General features: G+C 40.7%; 2 protein-coding genes across 4 annotated transcripts; one reads left to right on the top strand and one right to left on the bottom strand.

Moving 5' to 3' along the window:
- Positions 1–970: 970 nt before the first annotated feature.
- ubl5 (ubiquitin like 5) lies at positions 971–8724 on the bottom strand. 2 transcript variants are annotated; one of them, XM_008114445.3, is made up of 5 exons: positions 8584–8724; positions 4641–4775; positions 3804–3887; positions 2576–2613; positions 971–1216 (listed from the first exon to the last, which is right to left on the bottom strand). In XM_008114445.3, the coding sequence occupies exons 2-5, from the start codon at positions 4694–4696 to the stop codon at positions 1173–1175; spliced, it is 222 nt and encodes a 73-aa protein (XP_008112652.1). In that variant the 5' UTR covers positions 4697–4775; positions 8584–8724; the 3' UTR covers positions 971–1172. The 2 variants fall into 2 exon arrangements, with proteins under 2 accessions (XP_008112652.1, XP_003223260.1); XM_003223212.3 differs by having other exon boundaries at positions 8544–8684.
- Positions 8682–19773, top strand: fbxl12 (F-box and leucine rich repeat protein 12). 2 transcript variants are annotated; one of them, XM_003223251.4, is made up of 3 exons: positions 8682–8820; positions 12209–12281; positions 18118–19773. In XM_003223251.4, exons 1-3 carry the CDS (start codon positions 8711–8713, stop codon positions 18937–18939), a joined length of 1005 nt encoding a protein of 334 aa, XP_003223299.3. In that variant the 5' UTR covers positions 8682–8710; the 3' UTR covers positions 18940–19773. The 2 variants fall into 2 exon arrangements, with proteins under 2 accessions (XP_003223299.3, XP_062827119.1); XM_062971049.1 differs by lacking the exon at positions 8682–8820 and adding an exon at positions 10472–11440.
- The last annotated feature ends 6707 nt before the right edge of the window (positions 19774–26480 follow it).

Raw genomic sequence — 26480 nt, 5'->3', positions numbered from 1 at the left:
TGCCCCCTGCTTGCAGAAAATATAGGGAAGTGCAGATGGTTTGCTTTTTAATCACTTACACGCTTACACATCTATGCGTGTATATAGGTCAGGCATGGGCAAACATGGACCTTCCAGGTGTTTTGGACTTCAACTCCCACAATTCCTAACAGCCTACCGGCTGGTCCATAAGGTCATGAAGAATCAGAATCAACTGAATGAATAAACAACAAAAAATTTCGCAACACAGGCCTCAGCCAGACAGCTGTATAAAATCCCCATTGAACTGGATTATATGGCAGTGTGGACTCAGATAATCTAGTTCAAAGCAGACATTGTGGATCATCTGCCTTGATATTCTGAGTTACATGGCTGTGTAGAAGGGCCCACAGTAATAGTTTTACTAGCAAACGAGGTTAAAATCAGGCCCTGTTAAAAGAGATACAGACACATCCATAAATTACAACAAAATGTATGGGGACACCATATATCTCATAAAAAACTAATTTGTATGTTTAAAATATATGATTTTTAGTTATTTCACATAGACCCAAAAGCTTGTTACGTTTGTGCTACACGCTTCAGCCAACACATGAATGTGTTGTGACACACAGTTTGGAAAGCTCTGCAGTACACTCAGTTCCTTTTGTTATTCCAGATAACAAGCACTATTGTGAACTTACATTAGCAATGCTTAAGAATTTTCTCTAAACCAGTAACAAAACAGTAGTGAGAAGCAAAGATTTCCCCTATAATGAAGGAATCTTTTGTAAACCAAAATATCTGACCCTCCCAGTTGTATTTAAATGTTGCACATGTAGTAAGTAGTTGTTATGAATATATTGATATGTAAATAACTAAGCTAACAAGAGGGGTTTGTGTGATGGTACGTCCTATGGACAGAATGATAAAGCTGTGCTACATTATTCTCACTATCACTTCCACAGATAACATGGTTAAAAAATACCTAAAAGATCACATCTGACACACGTCGTTATATCACATTTATTATAAACATTTATATTTTTAAAAAACACACAGTCTGAATACATGTCTTCTAGTTTATTGCCATAAGGGATAAAAATATTACTATCCACAATTCATGCCACTAAACAAGCCATTGATAGTTTCAATGAAATTAGAAATGAAGAAAAAAGAAAAGAGACCATGGCAGACATGAAATCTGCCACAAATTACTGATAGTATAGTTCTAGGTTCATGCCATCATGGATTTCATCTGAAAGGAGGAAGTTAAGGGAATTCACACATGAAAATATTCAGGCCTAGTGAGCTTAATGTGTAAATCTTGAAAAGTCTACCATACTACCAAAATAGCATTTCCTTTGGAAACATCACGGAAGCCAATCCTCATATTTTCAAACTGCCAAAACCCACACAGACCTACAAATTAACACTTTATCAGGGAACAATACACCAGATGTTGGCCTGCAATGTAAACAGGACTTTTTATAAATTCAAGCACATTGCGCAAATCTGAAACATGAAGCAGAGATATCGGCAAGCCTAGAACTAGACCCCCTTTCCTTCTGTAATGCTCCTCTAGATGTTTTGTAGTTCCCACAATTCCTAACAGCTAGTGAGCTGGCTGGGATTTCTGGGAGTTGAAATCCAAAACACCTGGAGGAGCACAATTTGAGAAAAACTGCATTAACTGATAGCATGTTTAGGCAACCTTAATCAACTATAGACATCAAACATTTAACACTGCAGGTTGTTGCTAACAGATTTGTGTAAATGTCTCAAAGAGCCAGTAGGTGGAAAAACCTTTACTGTTGCCAAATGTTTTGTGAACCCAACATTGAGTTAAAAGGGCCCCATTTTGTGATATAAATCATGGCTTTTAAATAAGAAGATTTTAAGACTGAACCAGGGCATGTTGTGAAGTGTTTCATGTATTTTAGGTTTTTTATTGTATTCACTATTTTAATATTCCTTTGTATAATTCTATTTTTGGCTTTATATGTTTTTGGTTTTGAGTTGTCTATTGTATGGATTTTAGGATTGTTTGCCACTTTCAGTTCCTTTTAAGAGAGAAAAGACAGAATTTCCCACTTTTGTAGCTTTTTCTGAAAAAAACTGCATTTCCAAAAAATCAATTTTATTAAAAATGTGAAAGCCCCAAATCTTTGCTTGTATCTGCACATCTAAACACACACACATACACACTGTCCAAGGAGAACTAAAATGTCCACTTTCTATTCAGTTCTCGTTTGCATGGTGAAAAAGGGAAGCAAGTTATAGAACTGGATATTTTAATCAAGTTTTGTCTAAGATTCAATAAGACCTTTCTATGATCTTCAGATACAGGGTGGAATACAAATACTTTAAAAAAGGGAATGCCTAAAGACCCAGTAGAATCAAAAATGTACATAAGACAACTCTGGTCTACTAGCTGAATATTTTGTATATGTCTTTTTGCAAGAGTATGAATAAATCAGAAATGCTTTCAAAGCAACTAATAAAGTATCCAAATAATGTTACTGAATTTAAAGATGACTAGTGAGTGCTGTTCCCTTCTCTGGACTCCAACTCATATAATAAAGCTCTTATTGTCAATCACCAGGATTAAGGATACAGTCTGCCAGTGACACATGGTCCTTGAAAATTGTGTACCTGTAACATTAAAAAGATATAGTTAATTTTGATTTGCTACACAAAACAAATTAACAATGACAATTATTTCTCTTAAAACAGGACATTAACATGATAATCACACACACAAAAATCTGGGAACAATAGGCTTAACATCGAATTTTCCATGAAGATGGCTCTAAACATCATCGTGCAGCAGAAGCAATTGTAACTTACTGTGATTATTATATATTAAGATAAAAGTAACTACTCTGTTTTGGGATGTAATGCAATTTGTAGATTTGACACCTAAAGCCTTAAATGACTGAATCAAAAATATGCTAGGAGTGTCTCTTTCTATACGCCCCACAGACTTGATATATTAATATCTATGTTCTTAGCTGCCTAGAATCTCATTATTGGAACTAGGGCAGAATATAAACAAATAAAATAATACTCATCATGGTCACCCGTTTCCACAACTTCCAGAGATGGAAAGCCGATGGACAACGTGGGTTCCTCATCCTGCCCATACGGTTATACTGGTGTTATTTCCAGTCAGTGATTAGAGATAAAATACTACTTAAAATTTTAAATCCTTTCATGAAAATGACCTGCACTTCACAGGCAGAAAAGCTGTTGTACTGAGTTTATTCTGCAGTAAATATGTATAGATTAAGCTATGCTTAGGATGAAAATACTATATGTGTGTGTGTATATATGTGTGTATGTCTGTGTGTATATATATGTATGTGTGTGTGTGTGTGTGTGTGTGTGTGTGTGTGTGTGTATGGTTCTGCCCCTTTGGTCCGGTACCACCTAGTCTTTCCTTGGTTGCAAGCACTGCTCATTGCTAGAATGTGTCCTTAGGATTCTTCCTGAACTGAAATCAGGCCTGGCTAGCCCTGAATAAGGAAGTTCAGAGATCCACCAATAAGAAATAGAGCATCTTCCGAAAGCTATCCTCCTTCAGAGGAAAGCAAAAAAAATGTACTTTTTCTAATTAAGTTTATCTGACATTCTGGAGTTCTTGCTGAGTGCAGTTTCAAATTATTTAGTTTATAGTGTTTATTGTTTTATGATGCTTGAATTATCAGAACCATTTTGGCTGGGAAGCAATAAATAAATGTTTGTAACAAAATATAATTGGTCTTCCACATTTGCAGATCCTGCATTCACAGCTTCAGTTGTCATCATCCCATATCAAAGTCAAAGTCCACATTTTTACTCACCATTTCTTTAGCACAATCTTGTCCCACCGAGTTCCAGTCTGGGCAGCTATGAGCTTTTTCAGGTCCCGAATGGTGTCATCAGAGCTGAGCAGTAGTACCAGTTAAGCAAAATGTATCTCAAATGGAGGCCTCTTTATCATAACCACTAAGAGACTAATGTTTTTTCACAGACTATTGAATACCTAAAAACAGAATACACACAGGGGCCGGCCCGTGCATAAATCTCCCTACCGACCACCTCTCTCTCTCCTCTGTCTTCCCCACTTCCCACACATGCATCTTTGGAACCATTATATCTTGTTTTCCTAAAGCCCAGAGAAAAAATGTAATTATTTGAATATTTAACCTCCCTACCCAGTGTGGGTAACCTTTAAACATGTGCCTCAATCCATTCTTACACTCCTGGGCAATCTGTATCTCCATTCTGCTTAAGCCATTGCTTTTTGAACTTTGACTTGTTTAACAACAAGCATTCTAATCCAAATGTAGACACTATACTACAGTGATCCTACACTTGGAAATAAAACAGAAGAGGGGAATTATAGATACTGTTGCTCAGAAAATTGCTGGAACAGTAGAATACATTATTTCAGAAGGAAGTGTATGTTAAGACAATTTCTGAGTCATTTCTTATGTTCTCACTTGCCTACACCTATGTTAAACTATGCTCATATTCCAAGTGAACAGTACGCATCACAGATATTTCCCCTGTTAATTATCTGTTTTGTATGTGTCAAGAGTCTTCACAAATAAAACATAGACATTAAATGTAAGGTTAGAAAATATCTTCTGGCTTCCTCTAAGTATTCAAAAATTACATATTTCTGTTTTGGATACTTGCACTTGACTCTCACTTTCTTGCCCAGACGATCATTGCAAACCACTTCAATCATCCCGATCTGGTGTCAGTACTAATCAGAGTACAAGAAACTGTTGAGTTAGGAGACCTCTAGTCTCCTGCCTTTAAGGGTACTGTTGGGAGAAAGAAACAGAAAAATGTGAACAGCCATTTCAGATAGACAGGGGGTTGTTTGCTTTTTCAAAGCACAAACTGAAGAAATGAGATCAGAATTCCCAAATGAATGAGGATTCTGGGTGAATCTTGCTGAGATTTTTAAAATATTATCATACTCCTGCTACACAGAATGTTATGGGTAAGTCCAGACATGCCTGACTTCCACTTGTAACATCACAGGTTTTTCCACCACTTCATCCATTTAGGTAATAATAGATAACTGTATAATGTTATTCAACTGATAACATTATAAGCCCTAGGAGCAACCAGGACACTGAGTGCCTCAGGACAGGATACAAAATTAATTAATTGAGAAGTTCCGCTGCTAAAACTCCTCCTTACTTAAGACTTCTCATATTCATATAAACTATATTACAGAACTCTTCCAGGATGGTTTGTTAACCCCTTAGCTGACCCGATCCTGTTTTTGTTATACCAATTTACTGTTCAAAACAAGAAAAGATGAAAGCATTGAAATGCAAGAGGTACAAATAATCATGGGGAGACTGCCATTTTAAGAAGGCTTAAAAAGTATAGCAATTTCCACAAGGTTATATGTGTTAGCCTGTCATAGCAAAAACAACAAAGACTATAATGATACCTTAAACACTAAGATGTTTGTTTGGTATAAACTTGAAGGGGGGTTGTCGCAAAAACTGCAATCAGTGATGGTTGTCTTAATGAAGTTCATTGAGAAACAGTAGGCCATAGAGGTAGAAAGCCTTAAGACTATGAACATATCTCACTGGCAATATGTACCTTATTTTCAGTTGAGGGTAGCTACTGAAGCAAAGCTGATGGACAACCCTGTCAACCTTCAGAGTGCCACAGAAAACCCATATGACCACTATTTTGTAAACTGTTACAGTTTAACAGTTATCCAAAATCACAAGTGTATCAAAATGGGCAAGGTCCCATCAGACTTATCTTCAAAAGAAGACAGAGCTCCTGTACTCTTAAAGAATTATATAGAAAGCCTCAACATTTTGAAGAAATGAAATGTCCTCCACACAATTACCTTTAAAAGGAATGACATTCCAGTTCTCTTTGGCATCTGGCAATTGAAGGCATAAAATTAAAAACAACATGCTTTTATGTATTGTCGAAGGCTGTCATGGCCAGGATTGCAGGGTTGTTGGATGTTTTTCGGGCTGTATGGCCATGTTCCAGAAGTATTCTCTCCTGACATTTCGCCCACATCTATGGCAGGCATCCTCACAACCTCTGAGGATGCCTGCCATAGATGTGAGCGAAACATCAGGAGAGAATACTTCTGGAACATGGCCATACAGCCCGGAAAACATACAACAACCCAACATGCTTTTTATTCTTGCCTTTTTAAAGATGAAATGGAGCAAAAATATTATGAAATAAAGCTTGAGCATCCCGTTTCTGTGAACCCAAAATGCTCCAAAATTGTCCACATGGTGGCTGAGACATTGATACTGTTACTTTCTGATGGTTTCGTGTACAGTACACAACTTTAGAAATATTTTGTATAAATTGATGTCCAAACTATTTGTATGAGGTATAAACAAAATGTATTTTTGCTATAAGTCTTCTGAATTTCTGAAGATGCCAGCGATAGATGCAGGCAAAACGTTAGGAGAGAATGCTGCTGGAACATGGCCATACAGCCCAAAAACTCCAGCCATTTTTTTCCATGTCAGGAGTGACTTGGGAAACTGCAAGTCACTTCTGCTGTGAGAGAATTGGCTGTCTGCAAGGACATTACCCAGGGGAATCCAGATGTTTTACCATCCTGTGGGATGCTTCTCTCATATCCCTGCATAGGAAATTGGAGCTGACAGACGGGAGCTCACCCTGCTCCCTGGATTCAAACAGCTGACCTTTCAGACAGCAGTCCTGTCAGCTTGAGGGTTTAATCCATTGCGCCACCAGGGGCTCCTGATTCGGGCCATGAAAGCCTTCGATACGTTGAAATATTATGCTGTTTTCAGACTCCCATCTCCAAGATATCTCATTATGTACATAAAAATATTCCAAAATCTGAAGAGGGAAAAAAATCCAAAACACTTCTGATGCCAAGCATTTTGAGTAAAGGAAACTCAACCTGTGTTGTAGTTGTGCAACTTCAAGCCGTTTTCCAATTTGCCCTGAGGTGAACCTATCACGGGGCTGCCTTGGCAAGATTTGGGCTGGAGCTACACTGCCAAATAATCCAGTTCAAAGTAGATAATCTGGATTCAGAAACTGGATTGAATGGTGGTGTAGATGGGGCCTGGCCTGGCCTTGCTCTGAGACCCGGTGAATCAGAATCCAGTGTGTTTCTATAGCTAAGTGGGGGTTAAAACCATGGGCTCCAGAGTCGTAATGCAATGCTCAAACCACTACCCGAGACTGGCTCTTAAGAATCCACCAATAACAACAATAATACCAGATGAAAGGAAAGAGCCTCTTTGCACCCGAACCATAAACAGTTCTGCTTGAAATTCCCCATAAAAATAAAAAGAGAGCCATCTGCAGAAACACAGCTAACCTCTGGGTTGCTGTGAGTTTTCTGGCCTGTATGGCCATGTTCCAGAAGTATTATCTCCTAACGTTTCACCTGCATCTATGGCAGGTATCCTCAGAGGTTGTGAGGTCTGTTGGAAACCAGGCAAGTGGGGCTTATATATCTGTGGAAAGTCCACAGTGGGAGAAAGAACTCTTGTCTGTTTGAGGCAGGTGTGACTGTCTCAATTGGCCGCCTTAATTAGCATTGAATAGCCTTTCAGTTTCAAGGTCTGGCTGTCTACTGCCTAGGGGAATCCTTTGTTGAGGGGGGGGGGGGGGTGTTAACTGGCCCTGACTGATTCATGTCTGGAATTCCTGTGTTACGATCATGTCAGACTACACAGAGAGCCACTGAAATTCACAAGCATATGGACTATTTCAACAGAAAGGACAAAATCATGAAAATGAACAAAATCTGGCTACCACTATTTTAAAAACTCTTAAAATCAGGACAGTAAATAAAGAACACCCAGAAAATAGAGGGATTCCAGACATGAAACAATCAGGGCCAGCTAGCACCTCCCAACAAAGGATGTCCCCAGGCAGGAAGCAGCCAGACCTTGAAGCTGCCAGGCTATTCAATAATAATAATAATAATAATAATACAGTAATAACTTTATTTTTATACCCCGCCCCATCTCCCCGAAGGGACTCGGGGCGGCTTACATGGGGCCTAACCCGATAAAACAACCAAATATCAATGATACAACAATAAAACAGTTATACCAATAAAACCTCAATTATCAGTAAAACAATCGATAAAATCGGCATGAAGCATACAATATTAAAACAGGAAACTAATTCATAAAACCCAGTACAGAATGTGCCGGAATGGGGAAGGTATTTCACGGTTGAAATGGAAAATAAAGTGCAAAATAACATTGGCAACACCTCAAGAATGGGGCTATTATAAAATGGGCAGATATTCAATGCTAATCAAGGTGGCCATATTCACACCTGCCTCAGGCAGACAAGAGTTCTTTCTCCCACCCTGAACATTATTTCACAGATATATACACCCCACTTGCCTAGTTTCCAACAGACCTCTATGCCTGCCATAGATGCAGGCGAAACGTCAGGAGAGTTTCAGAAAACTCAGAAACACAGTGATTCCGGCCATGAAAGCCTTCGACAACACAGATAACCCCACTCAGGGGATTTCGGGGCCTGGAGCACTAAAGCAGCCGGGCCTTGCTACCTTCACCTACCCCAACGAAAGCGGGCCGAAACAGGCGCCGAGGAACTCACACAGAAGCCCGAAGAGTGAAGAAAGCGGAAACGGAAATGTCCCTTACAAGCCCGGAAGCGGAAACCGGAGGAGCCTGGTCGAACGTTCCAAGCAAAGGCAGGAGAAGCTCGGGGGGGGGGGGGGGGCATGATCTCAGTGGGGGCGATGTCGGTCCCGAGCCTCTCTACGCTCCCAGACTCGCTCCTGCACGAGATTCTGGCGTGGCTGCCCCCACGTGACCGAGTGGGCGGAGCCAGGTGAGTGCGGAAACCAGGAAGGGCTCCAGGCTGGGAGAGAGCTCTTATCCCACCGTTACTGCCCTGGGATTCTGAGGGCTGTAGTTGACTGAGCGCCCTGCTGAGGAGTCGGAAGTCCGGGTTGCTGTGAGTTTTCCGGACTGTATAGCCATGTTCCAGAAACATTCCAGAAACATTCTCTCCTGACGTTTCACCCACATCTATGGCAGGCATTCTCAGAGGTTGTGAGGTCTGTTGGAAACTAGGCAAGTGGGGTTTATATATCTGTGGAAGGTCCAGGGTGGGAGAAAGAACACTTGTCTGCTTCAAGCAAATTGATCACCTTAAGTGTCGTTTGTTAGCCGCCTTGAGTCCTCCTCAGGGTAGAGAAAGGCGGGGTATAAGTAAGGCAAATAAATAATTGACTAGCAATGGTGGCGAAGTGTGTCAAAGCACTGAGCTGCTGAATTTGCAGACCGAAAGGTCCCTGGTTCAAATCCTGTTAGCGGAATGAGCGCCCGCTGTTAGCCCCAGCTCCTGCCAACCTAACAGTTCGAAAACATGCAAATGTGAGTAGATCAATAGGTACCGCTCCGGCAGGAAGGTAACGGCGCTCCATGCAGTCATGCTGGCCACATGACCTTGGAGGTGTCTACGGACAACACCGGCTCTTCGGCCCAGAAATGGAGATGAGCACCAACCCCCAGAGTCGGTCACGACTGGACTTAACGTCAGGGGAAAACCTTTTACCTTTTAGTATTGAAAAGCCTTGCAGCGTCAAAACTTAGCAGCTTCCTGTCTGGGGGAATCCTTTGTTGGGAGGATTCAAGACATAATCAGGGCCAACTAATCACCTCCCAACAAAGGATTCCCCCAGGCAGGAATCAGCCAGGCTCTGAAGCTGGAAGGCTTTTCAATGCTAATCATGGTGATCAGTTGCAACATTCACAGTTGCCTCAAAGAGACAAGAGGCCGTCCTTACCCTGGCTGCAGCTACACCCAGTTTGACACCCCTTGAACAGCCATTGTTCCATGCGATGGAATCCTGAGAGCTGTAATTTGCTGATGCAGAAAAGTCTAAAGAAATTGTAAAATTACAACTCCCAGGATTCCATTGCATTGAGCCATGGCACTTGCAAGTAGCATCAAACTACATTAATTCTACAGTGTAGATGCACCTGTCTTCTCGAGAACGCCTCTCTTTCGTTTTAGGACTTCTCCTCACCTAAAATAAGTGATCCACAACATTGGTGATACAAGGAGAGTTCTAAGCAATAGCCATGTTTAATGAACAAAAGAGGAAATCATGAAAATGAACAAAATCTGGCTACCAGTATTTTAAAAACTCTAAAATCAAGCCAGTAAATAAAGAACAACACTCAAAAACAGGAATTCCAGACAAGAAACAGCCAGGGCCAGCTAATCACCTCCCAAAAACAGCTAAGCTTTGAAACTGCAAGGCTTTTCAATGTCAATCAAGGTGATTAACTGCAGCATTCACACTTGCCTTGAACAGACAAGTGTTCTTTCTCCCAACCTGGACTTTCCACAGATATATAAACCCCATTTGCCTAGTTTACATCAGATCTCACAAACTCTGAGGATGCCTGCCATAGATGTGGGCAAAACTTCAGGAGAGAATGCTTCTGTAACATGACCATACAGCCTGGAAAACTCACAGCAACCCAGTGATTCCGGCCATGAAAGCCTTCGACAACACAGTCGAAATGCCCCTCCTAGAATTCGAAACCCTAGAATTCTATTGGATATTGCCATGGCAGCTGTGGTGTGATGTCATAGGGTAGCCCGCCTTGCTCTCCTTCCAGAGTCTTGATGGCATTCCAAAGGGTTCTCTTAGGCAACAATTGCTCAGAAGAGGTTCTGTTGGTATTGCCTACAACACCTGGTGTTGGTTGGTGGTCTCCCATCCCTGTGCTAATCAGGGCTAACCCTGCTTAGCTTCCAGGGCCAGGCAGAATCTGGTACTTTTAGGGTAAATGCCCCAGGGTTTATAGAGAACCACTCCATTAGAAGGACAGAGATATTTCACCTGAGAAGCTTATTGGGAACTGAACTAGAAAACAATCTGGTGGCCACTAGTTCTCCATTCCTAGTTTACAGCATAACATGGACAGCGACATAAAACTGTAACTTTTGTTAAAGATACAGGAGCCTTTATAATAGGAAAAGGAGGTATTCTTGCCTTCTGCTTTGTTTTTCCCCCTGCTTTGAGTCTGGCTGTATGAAAACACCAGGCCTGCTTTGGAGCTACTGTGTACCTTCAGAGCAGCATGTTTGCTCCAGCAGTGCAGAAGGGCTGCTCTGAAAGCATGTATAGAGCAGCTATCAAAGGGAAACAAAAGTTATACATTCACAAATGGTTAGTCGGGGACCCTAATGCATCCTGTTGTAGTGTGATGAATTCCTAGCATTCATTTTTTGGGGTGTAGCCCTTTCCATCCAATAAAAATAAACTGAAACAGTGTTATTTCTATTTGGCTTGCCTAAGGAAATGCAAGCTAAACACGTGGGAATGGCTAAGGTGCAGGATTCTTCAAAGTACTGTTATTCCTATGTTTCCCTCATCAATTAATGTCCTGAAAGGCAGCTTCAAAGGAATCCCTGGCCTACATTTTTTGAGGTATGTTCATCAGTGGAGAGAGTTTTTGGATATTGCCAAAATCCATTTCCCCAATATGAAGATCTAATTTGTGCAGAGAAGCAACTCCACATCCAGATTGAATTCTGAAACAATTTATTTTTCTATAAAAGTGCTTACTATATTCTGTTGCTCCCTCCTCCCCATGTACACCAAGAATGTGGCATTTTTTCACAGTTACCCCCAGTTAGACCCCTTCCACACAGCTGAATAAAATACCACATTTTCTGCTTTGGACTGGAATATATGGCAGTGTGGACTCAGATAACCCAGTTGAAAGCAGATATTGTGGGATTTTCTGCCTTGATATTCTGGGTTATATGGTTGTGTGGAAGGGCCCTTAATCTTATCACTACTTCTGCAACAGACCCCTTGACTACAGTTTTCAGAGGAGCAGCTGTGTTAATCTCTTGCAGCATAAAAAAGACGAAGGGAGGGGAAAACAGCATCATCTTTAAAACAAACTAGTATGTATTTCAATATCGGCTTTTGTGGACGTAAACCCACTTGTTCAGATCCTCTGCATTGAAACTATCTAGGGCCTTTCCACGCAGCCATAAAACCCAGAATATCAAGGCAGAAAATCCCACAGTATCTGCTTTGAACGGAGTTATTTGAGTCCACACTGTCATATATTTCAGTTCAAAGCAGATAATGTGGGATTTTTTTTCAGCTGTGTGGAAGAGGCTTTCATTCCTGCCTTTGGATGAGAAGTACTAGTTGATAATAACTGATCACATCTTTCTTCAGGGTTTGCAAGAGGTGGCGTCGCTTGGTGCGGGACAAGTTTCTGTGGAGACATTTGGATCTAACTTCCTACAAGGTAAGAATGGTCAAACTCCATCATGTTAGTAGATATTTGTGAGCAAGGATCAGGTCAGATGCAGCCAAAATCAATCAAATATGCTAGAAATTGTATACCCAAGGTTTGGTACACGGAAACAAAAATGGGCAGTTGGGTAGACTGACTTTTGGGTAGTCCATATAAGTTATAACAATTAAAATAAATAAAGAATATGGGCTGATTTTACTTCATTCTGTAATTGTAAATTCTGGGTTTGTTAGTTAAAGGAAAGGGGGAGATAGGCAGGGTACCAAGGCTCTGTCCCCAATGACAGATTATCTAGACCCATTTCAAGCCTGGTTATGGAACATATATCTTTGGTCGCTTTGCTGGATGACATATGCAGAGAACTTGACAGGGTAGCGCATCCCTGTTCTCCTGGACCTTTCAGCAGCTTTTGATATCATCGATCATGGTATACTTCTGAGTTGCCTTTCTGGGATGGGGCTTGAAGATACTGTCCTGCAGTGGCTCTGTTCCTTCCTGGAGGCGCATTCTCAGAAGGTGGTGCTGGGGGACTTCTTTTTGACTCCTTGGCCACTGGGGTCCCTCAGGACTCTTTGTTGTCCCCCAATATATACATGAAACCTCTGGGAGAGGTCATCCGGAATTTTAGAGTGCTGTGCGATCTATACACAGGTGACACCAAATACCATTACTCCTTTCTACCTAAAGCCAAGGAAGTGATTTCTATTCTAAATTAGTCTCTGGTATCTGTAATAGACTGGATGAGGGCAAACAAGCTGAAGCTTAATCCAAACAAGACAGAGGTTGCCTGATCAGTCATAAGACAGATCTGGTAATAGGAATTCAGCCTGTGTTAGATGGGGTCATACTCCCCCTGAAAACATAGTTTCACAGTACTCCAAATTTTGGTTCTGAACCCGGAGGCCCAGATATTAGCAGTGACCAGGAGTGCTTTTGCACAGTTAAAGCTAGTGCACCAACTGCACCCATTCTTGAAGAAATCTAATCTTTCCACGGTGGCACTTGTCTTGGTTACCATCCCGGTTGGACTACTGTAATGCACATGGGGCTGCCTTTGAAAAGTGCTCAGAAACTTCAAAGAGCAGCAGCCAGACTGCTGACTGAGACTGGCTACACAGGGAGTTGACAATTCCGCTGTTGCAACAGCTCCACTAGCTGCCAACCCATTTCCGGACACAATTCAAAGTCCTGGTTTTGACCTACAAAACCCTATACGGGTTCGGTCCAGGTTATTTGAAGGACAGCATCTCTCTATGAACTTTTAAGATATCTATGATCAACTGAGAAGGCCTTCTCTCTGTCCCGCCACTCAATTAAGTGCATTTGATGGGAACAAGGGAGAGGGCCTTTTTGGTGGCTGCTCCCAGTCTGTGGAACTCCCCCCGCCCCCAAAAGAAACCGAGATGGCCCCAACCCTTTCCTTCTTGAAGCAGGTCATGACCTTCTTGTGCCAGCAAGCCTTTAGGGGAGAATGATGGGCACACTGCTGGGAAGATTGTGGGTGAGATTCTTGGGGGGACAGTGGTGATTTTTAAATGTAATTTTAATTGTATTTATATTTTAACTGTAGTTTAACTTTATATCCACAAAATGCTATTTAATTTTTTTAAATTTTTATTTGCATTGTTTTAAACCATGATCAGATTGTGTGGTTGTTAGACACCTTGAGTCTCCATGGGGAGAAAGGCGGGGTGCAAATAAAGTTAATAAATTAAAAATACATTGCTTTGCACTATGGTACAGTTATCTTTTCAGCCTCCAAAAGCCATTGCCAACACACTTTCAGGAAGGGCTAGAATCATATGTTTCTGCATTCGTGTCATTTCTGATTTACGTCAAATCTTTAATGGAGTTTTCTTGGCAAAATCTGTTCATGGAGGGACTTGACTTCCCCTGAGGCCAAGAGGGTATAACTTGCTCAAGATCCACCAGTGGGTTTTCATGACTGAGCAGGGATTCAAAACTGATTTCCCAGTGTCCAAGTCCATAACTACTATACTGTATTAGCTCTACTAATACCATTCTATTTTTTTATTATGGCCTTTTTATGTTATCCTAAGAGTTTGAAGAATTTTGAAGCCAGTATAACAGCATACCTCCCATGCAGTACAATTTCAGATGGGCCCTGAATTTGAGGGTTACAGACTCTCGCAGTTTGACTGTTAGCTGCAGAGCTGGATGCATGTTGCTCTTTGCCTTCATGTTTCCTTGTTCTGGGTCACAAAACATGCCACAGCCATTTTTAATTGGCTCTGAACCTTCCCTATTAGTTATATCCTCAAGATTCAGAGTAGATTATAATCTTGTACAGTAGAATTTTCCTTACTTGAAAGATTCACAATTTACATTAAAAAACCCTCCCATACAGATGCATACTTTTTGACTCTGCCATGAGGAAGTATCTAAGCTAGAGATGTACTTATCTGGAGAGAGCAGAACTTTCTAACCAATGGTCACACTCACCAAACTACAACGTTCATGATTCATAGGGACCCGCCTACATGGGTTCCTCACCTCACTGCTCTTGAACCATGGCAGGACTGGGAGCAAAGTTGAGTTCATCCAATCCAGCCCTACTGGCAGTCACTCTTATCTTTTCTGTTGTCTGTCACCATGGCAATGGTAACAGAATTCTAGATTGTACCTGGCCAATATGAGGGTTCTTTTTCTGACATCAGCAAAGGCTCCCACATGACTTGAAGAAAAGAATGTGTGATTTCCCTCTTCTCTTTAGCACCTGGCTATTACTGAGTGCCTTTGCTGGTGTAAATGAAGGCTAAAACTGTAGCCAAGAGCTCTCTAGAGTACTCTCCAGAGCAGCAACAAACAATGAAAATGGTAAGTGCCCTCCTGTTTTCATTATGGAACGGATGGCAATCTATCCTGTTTGAATAGCTGAATCAATTCAAATTAGAACCAGCCAAGTTATAAACCCTCCAGAGCATTCCCGAGTTTACTTAATGCAGGGTAAAATTGGGCTGATTTTACCCAACGTTAAGGGCCGGAAGTCTCTGAACATAGCACCCAAACATAAACAGCTTTACTGTATACCTTTTACTTTAGGCTCTAACTCCTCTGTTCTTCCAACCATGCATCTCTACATAGCCAGCCAAACCATTCCCATTTCTAAATTAACCATCAGGGAAGAAAATAAATTTGGTGGGAAAATTGCTAGTTTTTGAATGTTTAACCTGAATAGTATGTGTCATGCCACGAGGAGGCAAACATCACCTGCTGCCCTGTTCCTTTAAGATTCTAAAGGGGCAGAGCTTAGCCTTGGCTCCTGCCAACCTGGAAATGGCAGTTATTTTTTGTCAGTTAGATTGTGTCAGTTGGTGAAGCACTGGAAGGAAGTGTAGGAAGCTAAAAGGAGCACAGAAATTCACGTCATGTCGGAACTGTGTTCAAGTTAGATTAAGAAACCATATAATGCAGTAATAGAGAAAGTCACAACAACATTGTATTAAAGTCACCCCAAAGATACAAAGAATCCAGTCATGTCAAGACTTTATACTGTGTGGCAATATCCATCCAGAACTGCATAGACTTAAATGATTTTCTTTCCTCTCAAGGGACTTTATAGTGGCAACAAGAGGAAAAGAGATCAGTTTTGTCCATTAATAAAATATTTTGATGTACCAAATACAGTCTCCGATCTGTCCTTCGTGCTATGGTTCTGAAGGGGCAAAGATGTAAAAGATATGTAAAAATACTCCTCTTAATCCAAAGTCAAAAGCAGGAGGCCCCTTTTCTGTGGAGAGGGCGAGGAAGGACACCACGAAAGTTGGATCTTCAAACTGCAAAATAACTATTTATTGCGAGCTTAGCAATAACGACAAAAACATGCATACATCAGTGCAATCAATAAAAGGATTTGTCGCCCTTTCAAAATGGTTGCAAGGGTTTTTATCACTTCTACAGAAAATAGTAAGCATATCCTTATTGGCTTACAAAGATCATTTACCCCATTCGTCTAATGTTGGCTGCATCACAGGCATCTTAGCCATCATTCAATTCCATTGGTTTTCTATGCTGTAACAACATGTGACTCTTTAGACCAGGGGTCCTCAAACTTTTAAAGCAGAGGGCCGATCCACAATCCTTCAGACTGTGGAGGGGCCGAATTATTATTTGAAAAAAAAAATACGAACAAATTCCTATGCACACTGTATATGTCTTATTTGTAGTGCAATACAACAATAACAATTTAAAAATAATACAATATTTAAAAATGAAAACAATTTTAATCAACATAAACCTATCAGGATTTCAATGGAAAGTGTGGGCCTGCTTCTGGCCAATGAGATAGTCAAGTTAATTAGGATTGTTGTTGTTGTGTGCCTTCAAGTCATTTCAGGCTTTGGGCAAGTCTAAGTCTAAAATTATTAATTTATTTATTTACTACCATTATTTACTACATTTATATCCCACCCTTCTCACCCTGAAGAGGACTCAGAGCAGCTGTATGTACATACATTATTATATTATATTATATTATATTATATTATATTATATTATATTATATTATTATATTATATATTATATTATTAATTATATTATTAGCATAGCACAATATTAGCATTATATATTACTATATTGAACTATACCACTATACTGTAATATTACTGTATATGGAATATATAACATATAATTAATATTATTATATGGTATTATTTTTAGTATTATATTGTATAACATTATAATATTTTATCAATATTATATGTATATACAATATATATTATTAAAACTGATATAAAAATATTATATTATAAAACTAAGGGCAGGGGCCAGGTAAATGACCCTGGAGGGCCGCATCCGGCCCCCGGGCCTTAGTTTGGGGACCCCTGCTTTAGACTATGGTGCTTTCATATTATTGACCCTGATCTCAGTACCTCCTTATCTTCCTCTTGTTGCAAATATAGGCTCAAAACCATAAGAGAATCCTAGTGAGTAGTGGGTAACCGGTTCTGACTTGATGTATTGTTATTATTGAAAGTAACTTCTTTTTCTCTGGAACAACTCTTTTTCCAAACATCAGCAGGCCTTTCTCAAAAATAGGCCTTTTGCAACTTAGTTCAATCAAAACATATGGGACTTATAGACAATGGAAGTATCTTTGAAAATTGTCTTTTTAACCCACGTCCCCCTCAGTGCCTTCCAGTTCTTTTAGTTAAGCACAGAGGCAGAACAGTATGCATCCCTATCCTATATAATTGCATTTCCATCATTGTTTTCAGAGAAGGCAATTACTTCTATTTTGTTAAGAGTTAAGATACAGCCCCCGGTGGTGCAGCGGATTAAGCTGAGCTGCTGAACTTGCTGACCGAAAGGTCAGCAGTTCGAATCTGGTGAGGGAGGTGAACTCCTGCTGTTAGCCCCAGCTTCTGCCAACCTAGAAGTTCGAAAACATGCAAATGTGAGGAGATCAATAGGTACCACTCCGGTAGGAAGGTAATGACACTCCATGCAGTCATGCCGGCTACATGACCTAGGAGGTGTATACGGACAACGCTAGCTCTTTGGCTTAGAAATAGAGATGAGCACCAACCCCCAGAGTCGGACATGACTAGACTTAATGTCAGGGGAAAACCTTTACCTTTAGATACAGTACTGACACTGACCTGTGGATGTCAATCCAGGTTTTTGACTAAAATTTCTAAACTTATACATAAGTATAAAGGATAAGAGTGGAATGTGCCTTTTTCCTGGGTCTGTGACTGTAATTATTGTTTTCAGCAGTTATAAGCCCTCTCACATCTTACATCAATTTAATGCATGCAACCTTTAATGTGTTTTTTCTCTTTTGAATCTACTTCTGTCCTCTCAGGTGTCCTCCAAGGTCTTGTGGTATCTACTGAGGAATTATCTGCGAGGCACTGTGCAGACCTTGAAGGCCCAGGGATCCCTTCACTCCATTCGGAAGCAAGATGTATTTACCCCAGCGTTGATGCAGGCCTTGGGCAAGCAATGCCCTAATCTCCACAACTTGTGCCTGACCAGGACAGATCTCCGTCCCCTCCCCTATGATTTTCTCCCCTCCTCTCTCACAACCCTGGAACTGAGCTTCTGTGAGATCCCTTCAGTGTGGTTCCAAGTCCCAGGAGCTGCCCCGGCCTGCAAGGATTTCCCAAGGATCCAACATCTGATTATCCAGAATGTCCCTGCTTTCTCCAACCAGCACCTCTTTAACATCTCAAGACAGGGCACTCTTAAGACTCTTGTCTTGTCCAAGACCTACCGGGTAACAGATGTGGGGATTCAGACAGCAGCACCCCATCTGGGAGGCCTTGAGCATCTCACCTTGCTCCACACTCAAATTGGCAATTCAGCCATGCACTTCATTGGGCGCCACATGAAGTGCTTGCGCAGCTTACACCTTGGGGGCACTGATTTTCTGACAGATGTTGGCCTCCCTTCCTTAGCCAGCTTGCCAGTTTTGGAAGACCTCTGCCTGGACTCCTTCAGCAAGCTTTCTCCAGAGGCCATTGTAGCACTTGCTCAGGCCCTGCCTCGGCTAAAGCGTCTTGATTTAGGCAGCACAGGGTCTGATGATACAGTACTCCACAGAATCCATGCAGTCTTGCCAAATTGTGCAGTGGCCACACTGGCCAGCACTACCTCCAGTACCAATTCCAGTATAGGGTCATAAACTTTAGCTCAGTGGTTCTCAACCTGGGGTCCCCAGATGTTTTTGGCCTACAACTCCCAGAAATCCCAGCCAGTTTTCCAGCTGTTAGGATTTCTGGGACTTGAAGGCCAAAAACATCTGGGGACCCCAAGCTGAGAACCATTGCACAAGTTCAGTCTGTGCCTATTCTTCAGAAGGTCAAAAGATGGCGATATTGGGAAGCATCCACTTAGCAGCATCCTGTTGGAGGTAGAACAGAGCTACTATCTGCAAAAGTAGGTACTGTCACATCCCCAAAGATGGCTCTGTTTCTCAGACCATACTCCCAATATTAGTATTAGAGATTTCTCCTGACTTTGGTGTGAAGAGTAGGAAATGAATTGAGGAAGAAATAATAACTTCAGCAATAAATGCTGGAAGATTATGAGATTATGTGTACTGAATACATATATATCATTGTTCTCTTCAAATCTTCATGCAAACTCAGTTCTGGATTCTTAGTTCATTATTCAAATTATCTCTGTCTCCTTTTAAGCCATCCTTTTCTCCTCCTACCTTTTGACTGGAACGTGTAGCCTTTTTAATGGGAAATCTGCTTATCTAAAATTTCAGGTTCCTGAACATCACAAGTCATAATATTCCTGTCTGTTTTTAAAACACCAGCCTCTCTGCCTAATATGCCAGCTCTTTGGGCTAGTACATGTAGGTTTTTGCCTTTAATGAATTACTTGAAAGCTGTATTTTAAGACTATTTCTGATCATTAATGTGCTTTAAAATTATAACTAATGTAATAACTGTTTTTGTACAATGTAATGAAATATATTTTAACATTAAAATATGTTGTTATCCTATAATGATTTCAGGCTCCACTGAATACCCTTCAGACTTAGCAACTTGAAGAGACAAATTTTCTTTTGATGTGTAAAGGTTCTGATGTGATGGCAGAGCACAAGAGTTCCAACAGATCTAGTTCATTCTTGTGCTGTGGAAAACTAACACACTGAGACCTAACTCTTTGAAGTTTTACCTCCAACATTAGTGGTTCTACATGGACACTTATCCGAGGGCCAATCCAGAGCAACCCATGACTTTTTTTAACACAGTTCAAGGCCACATTAACCCAAATTGGCTCCATGTGTCATGCAGCTTCCACAAAGCTGATTCACACACATACCCCCCACCCCCTTGGGATAAAGGGTAAGTATAGATGTGCCCAAAGGTTAAAAAAAAAAACAACTTTCATTGTATACAATTGGCAACTTGTATTTATACAGCACCTAAAAGGTTTTCTAGAAGTAACAGTATTAAGACTTTTAGAGACATTTCATGAGCTCTGCCTAAGAAACTGGCATTTAGTTTTGCGTATTGATGTCTGGATCTCAAGATAAATTATTTTTCTGTTGCTAGTGGAGTTTAAATTTTATTATCTGTTTTTATTGCAATTTGTATCTGGTTCCATTTGACTGAGGAGGGTATTGACTTCTGCATGCATTAAGATCCCTCTAGAACAGTGGTTCTTAACCTGTGGGTCCCCAGGTGTTTTGGCCAACAACTCCCAGAAATCCCAGTTAATTACGTACAGCTTAGCTGTTTTCAAACTGTTTAGGTAAACCGTCAGCAGAGCTTGACAGGTGCTCACCCCAACTTTTCTGTTGGTAGATATTTTTACTGCTGGTGATTTATCAGCTGTGGCCTAGCCCAGCCCAGATGAAGTTGTCATCTTAATGATTGCTGGGAATGGGAATGGACAAAATCCAAAATTTTAAGTTTTGATTTTACACTTACACAAGTTAATTTCAGTAGATTATGAGTCATTTTCTGGCACAAACCCCACTGAACTCCTAATTAATGTTTTATGTCCCATTCCTCTGTCCTTTCTAAAGACTGTTAGGACGGAAAAAGATGATTAATTTGACTGGAACAGTGGTCAGTTTGATTACATAGAATATGCTACACAACTTTGCAACAAATATCTACCATTATTAGTCGCTAAATGCTTAAGTGTTGTATTGTTTCTACAATACTATAGGTGAAAAGCTGAGTGAAATTTCACAAATCAGGTGTCTGTTGCATAATGATTGTTGTTCTTAAAGGAAAATCGGCATATTTGAAAAGAAACCTAAATAAGGAAAGGAGAAGAAAATTCAAATTTCCTTTAGAATTGTCAGATGCTGCCTAGTATTCTCACCCAGAAAAACTAAAAAAACGTTTTTAAATCAATGAAAATTCTTGATACCCATGCTATAAAACGAAAAGAAATCAGTCTTCCACAAAATTGAATTGCCACATCATTCAGGAAACTGCCGCCGTTCACTGTCCTCCAGATTAGAACATATTTTGCAATGTTAACATGCAGCCTAAGCCAACAACAGCTATTGATTTTGAGTATGTTGTTGATAGCTACCAATTATCAGGAGACTGGCAGAAGGAAAATGTGACATCTCTGGGTTTTGACATCTCCACGTCTTGCCTTTTGTAATAATAATAGTAATCATCATCATCATCATCATCTTTATTTTTCTATCCTGCCACCATCTCTCCAAAGGGGCTCGGGGCAGCTAACATGGGGCCCAGCCCAAAACAGAAACAAAGTATAACAATTTAAAAACACATATCAATAACTAAAAACAGTGGTACAACATCAAATAAAATAATAGATTAAAACATAACATACAATAAAACATATAATGACCAAGCAGTATGAGGTAATGATACAAACAACAACCACTATGGATAAAAAGGGGTCGGGCATATGAAAATACACAATTTCAAGGCCTTTAAATAAAGTGCATGGACAAGTGTCAGAGAGTCGGCTGGGATAATGTGGGATAGGATGAATAGGAAAGGAAATAAAGCGTTAAAAAGCATTGTGTCAGTGATAGTAAAGGTTTCCCCTGATGTTAAGTCCAGTCATGTCTGACTCTGGGAGTTGGTGCTCATCTCCATTTCTAAGCCGAAGAGCCGCCGTTGTCCGTAGACACCTCCAAGGTCATGTGGCCAGCATGACTGCATGGAGCGCCGTTACCTTCCTGCCGGAGCAGTACCTATTGATCTACTCACATTGGCATGTTTTCGATCTGCTAGGTTGGCAGGAGCTGGAGCTAACAGCGGCCGCTCACGCCGCTCCCGGGGTTTGAACCTGGGACCTTTCAGTCTCCAGCTCAGTGCTTTAACGCACTTCGCCACCGGGGCTCCTGTCAGTGTCAGTGATAGGGCTTTAAAAATCAGAACCTGTACTTTGAATTGTGCCCAGAAACAGACTGGCAGCCAGTGGAGCTGCTGCAACAGGGGGGTTGTCCGCTCCCTGTAGCAAGCCCTAGTGAATAACCTGGCTAACTCTTTGGACCAGCTGAAGTTTTCGAGCACACTTCAGAGGCAGCTCCACGTAAAGCACGTTGCAGCAATCCGTTTTAAGTGTAACTCCAGCCAAAAATACATAGCATATATAACAAATGGATAGTATGGTGAAGGGTTAACACCCCTGTGGTGTTTGTCTTAATGTATATGCCCCTGTTCAGAGACTTCACCTCTCTTTCTGTCCATGTGATAATGGGATTCCGAAAAATTTGGCTGACTGCGGAAACAAGAATTGGTGAGAAAGCTTCAGTGGAGACAGCTTTTCCCCATGATAACTCTTCCAGGAATTAATTTTCCTTCTAAGGGATAGATTTCTCTCCCTTCCTCTTGTCTCACCTTTCCTAACTATGAGTCATTTGTAAATCAGATGTTTGTAATTTGGGGACTGCCTGTGAATGAAACATAGATTAATGTCATGTTAAGGCTTGAATCCAATCTCCAAGGTATTGCATCATGTATATGCAAGTATTCTAAAATCCACACACACACCAAAAAAATACAGAACACTAATGGTTTTCAGTCTGTATTACTGACATTCCTTGGTAGCCTTGGGGAATCCCAAATATTAAATATTTGCCTTTGATCCTGCCAGTGTTGCTCACTCTTGTATAATGAAGAGATTTAATTTTGGGAATATACCCTTTACAAGGTTACATGAGGCTGCTGCCTCCTTGTTTTTCATTGGCTTCATTTTGGTTCTAATTGTATTTTGGCCACTTGCCCCTGAGTTTGCTATAATACAAAATGGTTGAATTTCATCCACCTTCTTTTCTGTATTTTCTTTAAATGACATAAAGATAATATCCCCCTCCTTCCATTCTCTATGTAACTATAGAAGTCAAAATTACTTTCTTGCAGAGTTTTCTAGAGACTCGAATCAGGAATGAGCAGCTTTGGATTGGACTCCATGACCAACACACAGAAGGAGAGTGGAAATGGCTGGATGGCTGTAACTATAGCACAGGTGTATATATTTGGATAGCATAGGGAAGGGTTAACATCCCTGTGGTGTTTGTTTTGCTGTCTGTGCCCCTGTTCAGAAGATTGCACCCCACTTTCTGTCCTTGTGATCATTGAATTTTGAAAAAAAATGCTTGTTGTGGAAACAAGGATTGATAGGAATGCTTCAGCTAAGACACCTTTACCTCATGATAACTCTTTCAGGAGTGGGATTACCTTCCTGGGGGTAGATTTCTCTCACTTAACTATGAGTCATTTGTAAGTCTGATGTCTGTAAGTGGAGACTGCCTTTATTTTATTTTTACATGAGCATGAATAGTTGTGATACTTTTCTCCCTTCTGTGGGTGAAAAGGAATATTCATCTGCAGTAGTCTCCTTGTCTTTAAATATCCTAAAATGGTGTGGGAAAATGCTTCTTCTATGAAAAATATGTGATTTTTTTTTTTTAAAATGAAAAAACCTACCGTTTTCTGCATACACAGAAATGTTTCTTGTGCAAACAAACAAATGAAGAACACATATTTTTTTCTGTGCAGAATATTCTGTAAGACTTCAAAAAATGAATGTCAAAAGAAAATTGTGCAAACTGTTGACTCAGTCCAAAACAAATAGTTTTTAGTGTAAGCATCTAAGGATATAGTGCCATTGCTCTCAAGGAGTGCAGTACTTTCCCTGGCCTATGACTCATTTCTTGAATATGGATGCAAAAATAGCAGCGAGAAAAGAATGTCTTCAGCAGGCCCTCCGCTTTAGCAAAAGCACCATGCAAAAAATCTCTATAAAATATGTTCAAAAAACTTTAGATTCGAAAGGTGGATAACCTACCACCATGGCCTGGAACATAGAATAAGCTCTCTCTATACGGTCATGCTAATTTTTCCTGTAATCTCTGATTCTGATCTGTTTCCTTCTTTGGCATTACACTCTCCCATGATTAACAAGAAGTCTTGTCCCGGTGTGTGATCAATGCCTTTCTGAACTCCGGCAAAGAATCTTTCAAAGTCATCTTCTTTTCCTCTGTAGTTGCAGCATCAACTTGGATGATGGTGATATTAATGGGGTTTCCCTGAAGACTTGTTGATATTATTTGGTCAGACTTTGCATTATATCCTTTCGCTTATATCCTTTGGCTGCTCTTGTGACATCTCTCCCTATTATTAATGTCAACCTCACTTCTTAGATTTTTGTTTATTTAGTAAACCATTAACCTTCAGCCCTCAAACAGCACCGATTCTATTATCATGGCATGTAAGTGATGGAGCCTGTCCTCCCCTTGCATCGTGGAATTATATAGCCACAGAGAAGCCTGAGAAGCCTTTATATCTTCCTATGCCTATCTCAGCTATTAGACTCTATCAACCTTCGTGGTGTAGCCTGGCGCAGGTACCTCAGGTGCTGTAAGCCTTCGATTTCCACTGGAGTTTGGCTCCAGGACCCATCATATTCTCCAAGACTTCAAGATATTCAAATCCATGGATGCTCAGATCTCATTACATACAATGGTATAGTATAGTCTTCTTTAAAATGGCTAAATCAAGCTTTGCCTTTTGGATTTATATTACTAATAGCTTGAGGATCCGGCGATGCCCAGGTTATTTGAAAAACACATTATTTGTCTTTGAATGTTAGTGTCGCACCTCAGGCTAGCTTCACCTTGCTAAAGACACAAAGCCACACACAGGAAGTAGTATTTGATTTAGAAAATAGGCAAAAGATAGTTCATAAAAGGTAAAGGTTCAGTTCCAGAAGATAGATACAAAACGAGGCTATGAGCAATTAGTCCATAGAAACATAGAGCATGAAACAAGGTCCTTTTCATAGAAGCCAAAAGTCCCAGCAAACAGAATATCGCCACATGGTAATACAGGAAAGCAAACTTGGTACAGGAAAGCAGACTTGCTTCTTGATCTAGCGATGAAGTTGCATTGACAGATATCTCTCTTCCAGCAGACTGTTTTAAAAGCATGACATAAAGGTATTCCTTTGCCCTTTGACCTCTCGTTTATTAGCTATGCAAAGACTTCTCCGCAACCCTCTAAATTCCAGTCTTGTAGCCCGATCGGGATCCTCAGAGTCAAGGCCACTGAGCTCATTACTGTTATCAGGCGGAGGCAAAGCGCTATCCTCCCTTTCTGCTTCCTGCACCTGAAATTCCTCATTAGAAACAACATCATGATTTATTCCCATGGGAACAACTCCCTGCTCTTCATTTCCCACAGCCGGAACACTCCTATAATTCCCAGCATCAGAGTCATCTTCAAATTCATCCTGAATCCCATCATTATGCACATATAACCCAGAATCCTCATCGTAGTCACACAAAAGCAAAGGCTGAGTCACAACAGTTAGATATTCTCAGTTTGGAGTGGGTGAACTACAATTCCCAGAATCGTGGGTCAATCCTCCCCAAACCTGCCAGTATTCAAAGTTGGCCATTTTGTGTACCAATGTGGTCCAGATCCGTCGTTGGCTGGGTTCAGTGCTCTTTGGATGCGGGTGAACTACAACTCCCAGAATAAAGGCCCATTCCCACAAACCCCTGCAGTATGTTCAGTTGGTCATGCAGCCAAGGTGACCCTTCTTATAGGATCTGCTTAATCAGTGGTTCCCCAGATGTTTTGCCCTTCAACTCCCAGAAATCCTAACAGCTGGTAAACTGGCTGGGATTTCTGGGAGCTGTAGGCCAAAACACCTGGAAACCCACAGGTTGAGAACCACTGTGCTTAACTGTTTATATGAATCACAATAATAACCAATCAGAGCCTGAGTACAAACAGTAAAGAAGGAGAGAATTTTCAGTTGCAGAATTAATATCTTTTAGAAATCAGAAAGAGTAGTGTTCATATACCTTCCAAAGAAATATTGGCCCTTTACCTCTATTCACGTTACTGTCTCCAAAATATAATAGGAAGGTGCATTTTTTTCCCCATCTGACATGCTTGCTGAATTCCTGCAAAACATTCTGAGCTCAAAATGTTGAAAAAAAGGGGGCTATCTCATAGAAAAGCAACTTTTCCCTGCTGATCCCTCCCTTTGTTTTTCCTTAAAGGTTCATACCTTAAGTCCTATCCCTTTAAAATTGAAACCCATCTCTTTCTGCTATGAGCTGGGAAAGCCCATGACATCACCCTACCTCATAATATATCTGTGGCTGTCAGACATTGAGATGCAAGAGACTTGGCAACCGCACTCTTAGCACACAACCTGTTAAGCTTTATGGATGTGTATGTTTGCATTCACAAA

The sequence above is a fragment of the Anolis carolinensis genome, chromosome 2 (genome assembly GCF_035594765.1).
Source record: "Anolis carolinensis isolate JA03-04 chromosome 2, rAnoCar3.1.pri, whole genome shotgun sequence".
Taxonomy (NCBI): Eukaryota; Metazoa; Chordata; class Lepidosauria; order Squamata; family Dactyloidae; genus Anolis; species Anolis carolinensis.
The sequence above is the reverse complement of the archived record's forward strand: the minus strand, read 5'-3'. Positions and strand labels throughout refer to the sequence as shown.